We start from the raw sequence: 13,183 nt of genomic DNA, 5'->3' as shown, positions 1-13,183 counted from the left end.
AATTGATGACTTTATTTGGCATAAATTTCAGCTTTAGTTATTGTACCTATTTGATGTTAGAGAAATAATTTTTTGTCTACTTTGGAAATGTGCAGGGGAGTTATATGTTCAAGCACAAACAATGTTTGATGTTCGTTTGTATACTCAATTGCTTGGGATCGTAGATTTTTCCATCAAGCAGGCCATTGCTACAAATGAAAGCTTCGAGAGTGAATTTGTAAGTGAGCTTTTGCACTCAACCCTTTTCTGTGTGCCCCCCTTTGGCCAAATTAAGTAATAGTGCTACTGCTTGGCCAATTTGCTGTTATTTATGCAACAAGGAGAAATTGACATACCTATAAAGCGTGTGCATGTGCGTTTACCAGTATAATTTTGCATTCAGAATATTATTTATTTTAGGCTGTTCCAGTATTGCTGTTAAATAGATCATGAACCAAGCCTCATTTTCTTGAGATAGTTATACTTATAGCTGTAGTAACGAGAAGGATACCACAATCATTGTATTATTCTCTTGATAAAAACTCTGTTCTATAATTTAATGTTTGCTTTTCACTAGGGACACATTTCACACGTATTACGCACAATACTTGAGATCATACCTCTGCTGGTTCCAACTGAGCACTTTTCTTCAATGTGGCTAATTCTTCTTCGGGATCTTCTGCAATATCTGCCAAGATCAGACACCCCAGTACAGGATGAGGAAGATGAGGCAGGGCCAACCAGCGTTGTTGACCAAATTCCAGGTATGTGATTACCTTGATTTTACTTTTCTTTTTTTAAAAAAAGGCTAATTGAAATTTTTGCTCCCTGAAATTTGACATGTACCAAATCATGCCCCTTGAACTTTTAAGGTCGTTAAAAATGCCTCATGAACTATTGAGATTGTTAGATTTAAGGATTTTTTTTTAATTTTAGTAAAAAAGTCTAACATGGATGAAAGTTCAGGAGCCATAATTTAGTACATGTCAATGTTCGAGGGGCATGTTTTGGTAGATATTAAAGTCTAAGGATCATAGTTTAGTATATAAACAATTACTAAAATAGTAAAATTGAATGAAATTAGACAAAAATCTTTAAATCCAATAATCTCAATAGTTCAGGGGGCATTTTTAACGACCTTAAAAGTTCAGGGGGCAAAAATCCTAATTAGTCTTAAAAAAATTATTAAATCTAACAACAGAAATTCAAAATGATTAATAATTTTTGCAGATGCTAACTTAGGGTTCAAGTATGGAAGATCAAATGGAACAGTGTCCATATCCTCACATCAGAGAGAAGCTAAAACTTCAAGTTCACGGTCAAGTACAGCTGTCACAGTCGGCGTCCCCAGTTCTTTGTTTGCAGAAAAGCTTATTCCTTTGTTGGTTGATCTTTTCTTAAAAGCACCATCAGTTGAGAAGTATATTATATATCCTGAAATTATTCAAAGTCTAGAAAGGTACAGATACTTGATTTTCTGTTTGTAAACTTCTGTTGCTTCCTAGCTGTTTTTTGAAAACCTGGAGATAAGCCATTATGTTAGTTTAAAAAAAACTTCAGATGATTAATTGTTAGACCAATTAATATTAGTATTCATGTAACACCACTTTTGAGGACGTGTTCCTGGTACTACAATAAGTCATACATAGACGTGGTTAACACTACAAAGGCACATCCTTAGCATCTTTGTTTCCTTGTTCTTCTTAGGTCTATGACTACTAGAAGAGACAATCCTAATGGTGCACTTTGGAGATTAGCTGTTGAAGGCTTTAATCGCATTGTTGTTGATGATGTTTGCAAATCAGCCTTGGATGGAGGACTGGATTCTAGTATTAGTAAGCCTGCAAGAACACGCGTATGGAAGGAAGTTGCAGATGTGTACGAAATATTCTTTGTGGGTTATTGTGGGCGGGCTCTTTCTTCCGATTCTCTCTCTACTGCAGTAGTGAAAGCTGATGAGTCCCTTGAAATGACCACTTTAGACATTCTTGGTGACAAGATTCTCAAGTCACCAATTGATGCACCTCAAGATGTAATGTTCTTTTATTATTCTTTTAATGCTCAATTCATGGTAAAATGTGAATATAATAAAATTGTCCGTCAAACAATGTTTAGATATAACCATTTTAGTGCAGCTTATATCTTGTTGTACTTGTTCACTTAAACTTGAGTCGTACGGCTTCAATGTATGTCTATGTCCATTTAATAATTTCCGTCTTTGTTTTCCATAGATTTTGCAAAGACTAGTTACCACATTGGATCGCTGTGCATCACGAACCTGCTCTTTACCTGTTGAGACAGTAGAACTTATGCCTTTACATTGCAGCAGATTTTCCTTGTCCTGCTTGCAGAAGTTATTTTTTCTGAGCAGGTACGTATGTACACACCCTTTATATACATAGTTATTTTATGTATTCAGATAGTTGTAAATTGTTTTACTTTGTTTAATGAATGAATTAGCTTTTATCAGTTTAACCTTATAGAACTATTTGGAAGGTTCATGGTGCCACCATAGTTTATTTGGCCATGAGTGTATTGTAAGTTAAATATCCTTAATTTAATTTGTAGGGGAAAGTCATATATGATTGATTATATCCTCTGATTGGTGTGTAATACATTAAGAAGATGCTGAGAGTTTGGATAATCTATTTATGCATGGGGAGTGAAGAGTTAGATGGGTGATTTACTAGGAAGGATCGAGCAGTTAATTTACCAAAAGCTGCAATTTTGGTATTAGTTTAGCTGATATATCTACAAGTGAGCTCTTTGTGTTTGTTATGAGGGTTTAAATTCTTGGGAATGAGAATGTAAGGTTTGATATGATTTTAGTGGAAGGTATATGATTGTGTGGATTCCATTTTCAAATTTATTTTTAAGGTATTCTCAAACTCTTTAAACACTTGAGTTTAAGATTCCCTTAATCTCAATCATTCCCAATTAAAGTCCACTAAGTAAAACTCTTACACCAAACATTGGGGAAGTGGGTTTTGTGGGATATCATTTAAATATTGGAGCTCTTTGTGGGTTTCCTATATAAAGTTTTTTAGATTTCCTTAGTTTTGGAATGTGCTATAAACATGTGGATTTCTTGTTCCACGTAGCATTTAATTGTTTTATTTCACTTTTACTAATACAATTTGTTTCCCTCCCAAAAAAACCTCACATGATTATGTCATGTACAGTTCCGAGAAGAAAGCTGACACGTGGAGTTCAGAACGATCTGAGGTTAGCAAGATCTCAATTTTGCTGCTTATGATCAGATGCGAAGACATTTTAAAGAGATTTCCAATTGATGAGAATAACCTGGGTGCGTATCATCTGCAACTGAATGAAGTTAACTGCAGCAATTTTCTTTTTAAGTTCACTTGATGTGTGATGCCATCTTGAATCATATATGCTTCTGTGTGCAGGCGATCGCCCTCTACCAGCTGCAAGACTAGATGAAATTATGTATGTCCTAAATGAACTGGCTGGTCTGGTAATTCATACAGACACAGCATCTGTTCTTCCTTTACATCCCTATTTGAAAAGCGGCCTGGTGGAGAAAAATAATCGTGACAGGCGCCCTCACCTACTTGTTCTTTTTCCTTCCCTTTGCGAACTTGTTATTTCAAGGTATGAGTGATAACACTAACATATAATATTTTAGTCAAACAAGACTAAGGCCTTACTGTTTTCTCTATGTGAATTCGATGAACAGAGACGCTAGAGTACGAGAAGCAGTGCAAGTGCTGCTGAGACTAATTACCAAAGAACTAGCCCTAGAAGCCTCCATAACTAGTCAACACATTCAATAAGATAATAATTATTATTTTTTTCTTTCTCAAAAACCAATCCTAATGTTTTCATTGTACAAGGGTTACTGGTGGATTATTTTCTAATCCTCTAGTAGATAGAGAGTAAATAATTTGTACATTATCTTTCTGTTGTTAGCCATATAGCTTTTCTGGTTGTGTCAATTTTGATTCTTGTGCCAATGCTTTATTCCATTTTGTTGAAGATTTCATGTACAAGATAAGGTGTATATGCGCTTACCTTTCTGCCCGGCAATAAAATGTGTTGTTATTACTTTCAATATAAACATTTGGGGCCTGCCTTGGTAGTGTAGTTTTACTTTTACATGACATACAAACATGCATAGATGGTATACGTATCCAAAGCGTACTGTTCTCTTCACTATATTTATTTATTTTTGGTGGTGTTGTGTGTGTTTGTCTTTACATAAACTTGTTCTACTGTAGATATCATAGAAGGTAGTTTAGGTTATACAAGATTTAGAATATTTACATGATTGCATTAATTGTTTTAAACACATTATGGGCCTAGATGAAACTTAATCTAACCATCCATATTAAATCATTTATCAATACTAAATTAATTAAAAAAATATCATATCTATTTATTTACTTTTGCATATTTATTTAAAGAGATTGAGAATTAATGGTACGGTATTGATTCCCATATAACTGTTTATTAGATTTTGGAAAGGGAGAAAGGTGGAGTCCAAGAGAAAATAAAGGACAAGATTCTCTCCTATTTTTATAGGGAATATTTTTCCATTTTCTAATTTAATTTAATTTAATTTTAATTTTATTAATTAAAAATAAAAAAGACATGCTCTTTAAAAATCTATAAACAGAAAATAATCACATGTTCTACCGATTGTCTTTTCTAGTTATGTAAATAAAATAATATGATTCTAGTTTTCTTTCCGAACAGTTTAGTAAATAGCATAATAAAATATTATTTCTGATTATTTTCTATTTTAAACCAATTCATTTTTCCTATTGATTATTCTGATTTCAGTTACAGTTTAGTAAACGCGCCATTGAACATCATTACTGAAATTGTTACTCTCTTTCCTTGATAGAACTAAATCAAGTATTCGTAATTTGAGTTTAGTGATAAATTCTCTATTTTTTAATAATTCTTTAGTAAGTTGGATTTTTGGCGAGGAAGAAAAAATAAAAGAAAGAAAAATATGGAGAATAAAAAGAAAATTCAATTCATCATGTTTGGTATGAAAATTTTGGTTGAATTAAGTTTTTTTTTTTTTTCCATACAATTTTTCATTTCATATTAAATATGAGAGTATTGGTTTTATTATTTTTCATATTATTTTCCCTACCAAAATTTAACTTGCAAACATAAAATAAATGAATGTTAACAAATCTCAAAATAAATATAAATATTTATCTTTTTATATATTAGTTGAAGATTTACATATTTGATTGGATTCCATGATCTCCCCACACTCCTCAATACCCTCCATGGCCACTTAAGCTATCCCAATGTTAACTATTTGAATTCAACATTTTATCTTTACAGAATATGTATTTTATATATAGTATTAAGCTTTTACATATTATTAATGTAGACTCCAAAAAATGGACTTGGCATGTATATGTGAGCTTTTAACTTATGATGAGGAGATTCAATCCAACTAGATTTTTGTAGTTTGGTTTCCTCTCTAGTTCCCTGTGAAAAAGTAGAAGCAGGGGAGGGAATTTTGAGAGAGAGAGAGCTGCAAAATGATGCTAGAAAATCATAGCATGCCTTTGATTTTATTTCACTATTTTTAGACTTACTTCTCCATACAGTTATGTTACAAGCGAATGAAAACAAACATTAAGAAACAAGATTACAACTAAGCCTAACTACCCACTAACTAATTAGTTTGTTAGTTATCATCTCCCTCAAACGAAAGGAGAGTAGATACCACTTTGAGTTTGGCCTTTAAGTAGTAAAGATTTTCTTAGGCAAGGACTTGGTTAACACATTTGCAACTTGATCAACATAAGGGACACATCGAATGAAAGTTCATGATTGAGGATTATCTTTATCAAAGTGATAATCGATCTCTATGAGCTTGCAGCGAGCATGAAAAATAAGATTGAGAGCCACGACTTCTACACCTTTATTGCCAACCCAAATAACAAGAATATCAACTAAGGTAGCAAGGAGCTCAATAAACTAAGACTAAAGCCACTTAATTTCAGCAGCAGTATTAACTAAGGCCCTGAATTTAGACTCAGTTAATGATTTAGCAACTACTTGTTGCTTCTTTGCAGATCAAGAAATTAAATTTGGCCCTAAGAACACTTCATAACCTCTTGGGGATAGTGATGACAATTTATGTTTGCAGGTCGTGTTTGTGTCGTGTCGATGTTAGAATTATTTATTTGTGGGCTAATATAATACCATAATCACAATTATTAATTATGTGCCTAATATTTCTCATACAACCATAATGAGATGGTTAACAACTATTAATTATTTAGAGGCACATGAGAGCACCCATATGACTATAATTGACCCATTGAGTTATAGTCCACCATCAATTAATCCTTATTAACCCAATAAGCTATATAACCTTTTAGGGTTAGATGGGTATGAGAGATATATAAATTAAGGATGGATAGTTTGTGTTAAGGTTGATGGTTAGACATAAGTGGGTTTGCTCCACAATTGTCTCTTGATTACTCTTCACTCTCTAGCATATTGTTAGTGTGTTTTGGACTTGGATATTCAACAATGGCTCAATATGATGGGATGAGCAATATGGGAGGTATGTTTTCTTAACCATTAATGCTCTAAATAAATGCTTGGATCTTGGATAGTTGTAAGAGCATCATTGGATTAATATTTGATTATAGTGATTATAATGCTCTTTCTTGAATATTCCTTTAACAATTGGTATCTAGAGCCAAAGCTATTAATTTTAGAGCTTAATATTTGTTGTGCTTAACCCATTTATTCAAAAACAAATTTTCGGATTAATATGTTATTAATGGGTAATCTGAGATTAAAATTTTAGAATGAGTTTTTTTTTTCAAGTTTTTGGACGGTTATTGCATGTTTGTATTGTAAGATTGCAATTTTTTGTTGAGTTCATTAATGGAGGAAAATCCATTTCGGGTTCATAGTACCTTGGTCATTATTTTGAATGTTTTGGATTTAATGGGTATTGGATTGTGATAGAGGGTTGAAAATGGAACAAAACCCCTCAAGCGGCGTCGGATTTGATGGCCGAAGGTGGTTTATTCGACCGGGTCACAATTCGGGTCGCGCCGATCCGGGTTGCAGACCCGCGGACTCGCGTATGGGTTTTTGGGTGACAGGGACGACACCAAACGACATGTCGTTTGCCTCTGTCGGGCAAAAACGACATGTCGTTCGCAAAATCTTTTGTTCAGCCTCCAGCCGAGAAAACGACAGGTCGTTTGGACCCTATGGCGTGTCGTTTTTCTTCAAAGGACATGTCGTTTACCAAAAACGACATGTCGTACGACACAAGTTAAAAAAAAGGAAAGAAAGAGCAGACGCGTGGTGGCGCGTGCACAGCCTATTTTGGGCCCTTTTTCACCATTTTGTTCCATTTTTTAATTTTTCTATCATTTACTTGTATGCACAATACTAATTCATGAATTTTATTCATATTTGGTCATTAATTTTTGTATTGTGGCATAAACTTTATTTATTTTTCTAACAATTAGTGCTTATTTTCTTACCTATCGTAAGATTAAGCATGGAATTGTTTGGTCATGAGGAACATTTAAATATTAACTTATTTAAATTTTGTAATTTCCTCCAAAATTTCATTAAGATCCTTATAAGTATTTAATTATCCTATCAATAATAATTGCTTGCTAAGGATGCTTACTATTGTGAAGAAAATTTATTAAATATTATGAATCACAATTTATCTATCCTTTCGATAGAAAATTAATGTATTTGATTATAATATTGAATAGATTATTCTTACATGTGTATGAATTCTATTTTATTGTTTTGTCTAAAGAACTCTAGCATACATGATGATCATTTGTTATTTTGCGATCATTCATTTATGAGAAAAGAGCACAAATGACATAATTTTGTTATAACATGCATTTAATAGTTATTGCTCTTGTTTCTCATTCAGCTTTAAGCGTTCCAAGACTGCCATGTTGACGCTAAATGGAACCAACCACAAGCAGTGGGTTGAATCCCTCATGCTAAATTTGACTCTCATGAGAGTGGACTTGGCCTTGAGAATGGATGCACCGCCTAAACCCGCTGATGATGCCACTGAAAAGGACAAGAAGTCCTATGAGGATTGGGAGCATTCCAATCGTTGTTGTTTGATGGTTATGAGGTATCACATGGATGATTCCATTCGTGATAGTATTCCTCAAACTGAAAATGCAAAAGATTTTCTTGCTGCCATTAAGGAAAAGTATAAGAAGTTCTCAAAGAATGAGAAAAATGAGTGCTTAACTTTGTTCCATCGCACTAACTATGCTGATATAGGTGACATTAGAGCTCACATCGACAAGCTCATGGGTTGTTACTAGAAGCTTAAGGGCATGGGATTGGATCTTGGTGAGGATTACATGGTGTGGTTTGTAATGGAAACCATTCCTTCTCAATTTGATTCGATCAGATCAAGCTACAATGCTCAAAAGGAGCAGTGGACCATTGAGGAGATGACTGCTATTCTTGCCAAAGAAGAAGAGGACATGAAAAAGGGGAGAGCAAGAATTATCTCCATGGTGACCAATCCAAACAATTCTCACAAGAGAAAGTTCACTCCCAACAACTCTAGTGACCAAAGGTTTCATAAGAAGAAAGCCACCAATTCTAGGGGAAATGGACAAGCAAGCTCTTCTTCAACTGGTCATAAGAATGAGTTTTTCAAAGGGAAGTGCAACTTTTGTCAATGCTTCAGGCATAGGAAAGCTGATTGCCGAAAGCTCAAAGCTCACTTAGAGAAGAAAGGTAATTGTCTTGTGATGGTTTGTTTGAAATCCAATATTATTGATGTACCCTCAAACACTTGGTGGTTAGATACTGGTGTTACAATTCATGTTACGAATTCTTTGCAGGCAGTGACAAGTCAAAGAAGGCCGAGTAGGTTGGAGGAGTATGTATACATGGGAGACGATACTAAAGTCAGAGTTGAATTTTTCTGGAATTTGTTAATCTGAGCTTGAATACCGGGCATTTTGGAGTTGCATGATGTTGCTTATTTACCCTCTATTAGGAGGAATTTGATCTCTGTATCTATTTTGGATAGACTAGGTTATAGTCTTCATTTTGGAACTGGAAAACTGACTTTGTATCGTGAGTCTATGTTGATTGGAATGAAACTTTGTGTGGAAACTTATATAAGCTTGATTTACTTGATGTTGTTCCTGTTACTTCTCCCTCTTGTCCTTCTTCTTCTTCTCTTAATGCTGTTGTTGGTTCTAAACGTGCAAGATCAGATTTGAAATCTTCAATGCTTTGGCACAAACGTTTAGGCCATATTTCTAGAGATAGAATGGAGAGATTGGTGAAAGATGGTGTGCTTCAGGATCTTTACTTTTCTGATTTTACTGCCTGTGTTGATTGTATAAAAGGAAAGTTGACTGCCAAGGTTAGAAAGAGTAAGTCAGACAGGTCTGCAAATGTGTTAGAGCTTATTCATACTGATATTTGTGGGCCTTTTGTTCCACCTGCTATGGGTGGTTATAAATACTTTATCACCTTCATTGATGATTTTTCCCGATATGGTCATGTTGAGCTCATTCGTGAAAAATCTGAATCTTTAGATGCTTCAAGATTTTCAAGACGAATGTTGAACTTCAAAAGGGAAAGAAGATTAAAGCTGTCAATTTGGATAGAGGTGGAGAGTATTATGGGCGTTATGATGAAACTGGAAGGAACCCCGGGCCTTTTGCCAAATACTTGCTGGAATGTGGTATTTATGCAAGATATACAATGCCAGGGACACCCCAACAAAATGGAATTGCTGAAAGAAGGAATCGCACACTTCTTGACATTGTACATTGTATGTTGATTCATTCTAGCTTGCCAGAATTTTTATGGGGTGAGGCATTAAGGACTGCTGCTTATATCTTGAATCAAGTGCCTAGCAAGTCCGTCCCAAAGACACCATACGAATTGTGGTCAGGCAAGAAACCGAGTTTGCGTCATTTTCATGTTTGGGGATGTAAAGCTGAAGTAAGGCCCTATAACCCACAATCTAAGAAGCTTGATCTGAAGACTATCAGTGGATATTTTGTAGGCTACACTATTGGTTCGAGGGGTTCTAGATTCTATTGTCCCTCTCACACCACCAGAGTGATAGAATCAGATAGAGCTGTCTATTTTGAAGATGAATTTGGTTCAAGTCAAGGGTCAAGAGAAATTGTGTTCAGGGAAGAACGTATTTATGTCCTTGTACCTATTGCTTCCGCTTCCGCTCCTACTATTGATCCTGTGATTGAACAAATTCCAACAAAAGCTCATGATGAACCTCAGAATCATATGCAAGATGAAAATCCTGATATTAAGGGTGGTGAAGTTGTATTGAGAAGATCAGAGAGAGCTCGCAAACCTGCTATTCATGATGACTACCTTGTCTATTTGCAAGAACATGATTATAATGTGGGAGACGCTTCTGAACCAGTTACTTATCAGGAAGCCATGAGGAGTCCTGAATCTAAGCTATGGTTGAATGCAATGACAGATGAGTCAAGTTCCATGTCACGAAACAAAGTATGGAATTTAGTTGTCCTATCGAAATGTTGTAGACCCATTGGGTGCAAATGGGTTTACAAGATCAAATATGATTCAAGTGGGCAGCCAGTAAAGTATAAGGCTAGACTTGTTGCTAAAGCATATAGCCAGAAAGAAGGTATGGATTTCAAAGAAACATTCTCACCTGTCTCTACCAAAGATTCTTTGCAAATCATCATGGCTATGGTTGCTCATTTTGATTTGGAACTTGAACAAGTGGATGTAAAAACTACATTTTTAAATGGAGAATTGTATGAAGATATCTACGTGACTCAGCCTGTTAGTTTTGAGGAGCCCGACAAGGAGCATATGGTTTGCAAGCTCAATAAGTCTATTTATGGACTTAAATAAGCATCAAGACAGTTGTAAGTTTGATGCAGTTGTCACTGCAAATGGGTTCATCAAGAATAAAGTTGATCAATGTATATATATGAAGGTCAGTGGGAGCAACTTCATCTTCCTGGTACTGTATGTTGATGATATTTTGCTTGCTTCTAATGATAAAAATCTGTTGTCCGAGACAAAGCAATTGTTATCTGACCATTTTGATATGAAAGACCTTGGTGAGGCTTCGTATATACTTGGGATACAGATCCTTCGGGATAGAACTAAAGGTATTCTTCGTTTGTCTCAGAGGACTTACATTGATCGGATTTTGAAAAGATTCAATATGCACACTTGTTCACCTGGAAAGGCACCAATAGTAAGAGGTGATAAATTCTCAAAGGGCCAATGTCCACAAAACGATAAAGAGAGAGATGAAATGAAAGTGGTTCCTTATGCGTCAGTTGTGGGTAGCCTGATGTACGCTCAAGTATGCACACGCCCTGATATTGCTTTTGTTGTTGGCGTGTTGGGTAGATACTTGAGTGATCTTGGACTTAGCCATTGGAAAGCGGCTAAGAAGGTCATGCGGTATCTTCAGGGTACCAAGGATCATATGTTGACTTATCGGCGAGCTGACACTCTTGATATAGTTGGGTTTAGTGACGCCGGTTATGCAGGATGCGTGGAGGACAAGAAATCCACATCATGCTACATTTTCATGATGGCTGGAGGAGCTGTTTCGTGGAAAAGTGTCAAACAGACACTCACAACATCCTCAACAATAGAGGCAAAGTATATGGCGTGTTATGAGGCTACTTGTCAGGCAATATGGTTGCGGAACTTCATTTCAGCATTGGGTATTATGGACTCTATCTTGAGGCTGCTGAAATTATATTGTGATAATTCCGCAGCAGTAGCTTTCTCTAGAAATGTTAGAAGTACTTCCCGTTCTAAACACATTGACATCAAGTACTATTTTGTTAAAGAGAAAGTTACAGAGTCTCTTATTTCTATTGAATACACGCCCAGTACTGCATGTTAGCAGACCCACTAACGAAAGGCTTACCCATATGTGTATTTTTAGAGCATGTTGCTCGAATGGGATTGTTAGGAGCCTAGCTTGTTGAGCTCAGTGGGAGTTTTATTATTATGTATCGGACATGCAAGTATCTTGTATGGAATGCTTATGATTTATGTTTTGAACATGCATAATGATATTGTAGTCACTTCTAGTTATTGTTGACATATGTGTGCATATATGTGTTATTCATCGAAGTGACAGGTACAAAAGGAGATGAATGCGCATAGTCTCAATTTTGTTGTACCTCATGCATGTTTGGTTTGATTGTTAATGATTGTTATTGAATTAAAATGTCTTCAAGGTCAATTCATACATAATATATGTATCCCGTTGATATGATATTATGTACGTTTTTAATTGGTTACCTTATGTGTGGTAGACAATGTTATGGTGATTGATTATATTGTCCAAGTGGGAGAATGTTAGAATTATTTATTTGTGGACTAATATAATACCATAATCACAATCATTAATTATGTGCCTAATATTTCTCATACAACCATAATGGGATGGTTAACAACTATTAATTATTAAGAGGCACATGAGAGCACCCATATGACAATAATTGGCCCATTGAGTTATAGTCCACCATCAATTAATCCTTATTAACCCAATAAGCTATATAACCCTTTAGGGTTAGCTGGGTATGAGATATATATATATACATATTAAGGATGGATAGTTTGTGTTAAGGTTGATGGTTAGACATAAGTGGGTTTGCTCCACAATTGTCTCTTGATTACTCTTCACTCTCTAGCATATTGTTAGTGTGTTTTGGACTTAGATATTCAACAATGGCTCAATATGATGGGATGAGCAATATGGGAGGTATGTTTTCTTAACCATTAATGCTCTAAATAAATGCTTGGATCTTGGAGAGTTGTAAGAGCATCATTCGATTAATATTTAATTATAGTGATTATAATGCTCTTGCTTGAATATTCCTTTAACAGTCGAGACTCATGTATTACAAGTATATGCTTGATCTGAACATGACCCTTTTATGAGAGCTAATGGTAGGACTTGAACAAACTTTAGCACCTTCTAAATGAACCTTGACTAATAAAACTGCGATGTATTTTCTTTGAGGTAAGGACAAAAGAAACTATCATTTCAAGTTCAAAAAAAACTATCATTTCAATTGAGTGGGAGTGTTAATCATAAATATCAACATCTATAGTTTCTGAATTAGACTTGAATTAGGCCATGCAATTAAGATGCTCTCTACATAGACTAGTAGGATGACTAGAT

At 35.0% G+C, this 13,183-nt stretch overlaps 1 protein-coding gene across 1 annotated transcript in view; it reads left to right on the top strand.

Moving 5' to 3' along the window:
• Positions 1–4,060, top strand: part of LOC115718676 (uncharacterized) — a 29,497-nt gene extending 25,437 nt beyond the window's left edge. The window contains exons 37-44 of the mRNA XM_061110462.1: positions 96–217; positions 557–743; positions 1,210–1,438; positions 1,687–2,011; positions 2,211–2,350; positions 3,162–3,286; positions 3,390–3,594; positions 3,680–4,060. Coding sequence (XP_060966445.1) covers positions 96–217; positions 557–743; positions 1,210–1,438; positions 1,687–2,011; positions 2,211–2,350; positions 3,162–3,286; positions 3,390–3,594; positions 3,680–3,776 — 1,430 coding nt within the window. The 3' untranslated portion in view covers positions 3,777–4,060. The remainder of the gene's footprint in view (positions 1–95; positions 218–556; positions 744–1,209; positions 1,439–1,686; positions 2,012–2,210; positions 2,351–3,161; positions 3,287–3,389; positions 3,595–3,679) is intronic.
• The last annotated feature ends 9,123 nt before the right edge of the window (positions 4,061–13,183 follow it).

This window comes from Cannabis sativa, chromosome 2 (genome assembly GCF_029168945.1).
Source record: "Cannabis sativa cultivar Pink pepper isolate KNU-18-1 chromosome 2, ASM2916894v1, whole genome shotgun sequence".
Lineage (NCBI taxonomy): Eukaryota > Viridiplantae > Streptophyta > Magnoliopsida > Rosales > Cannabaceae > Cannabis > Cannabis sativa.
This window is presented reverse-complemented; position numbering and strand designations above follow the sequence as displayed.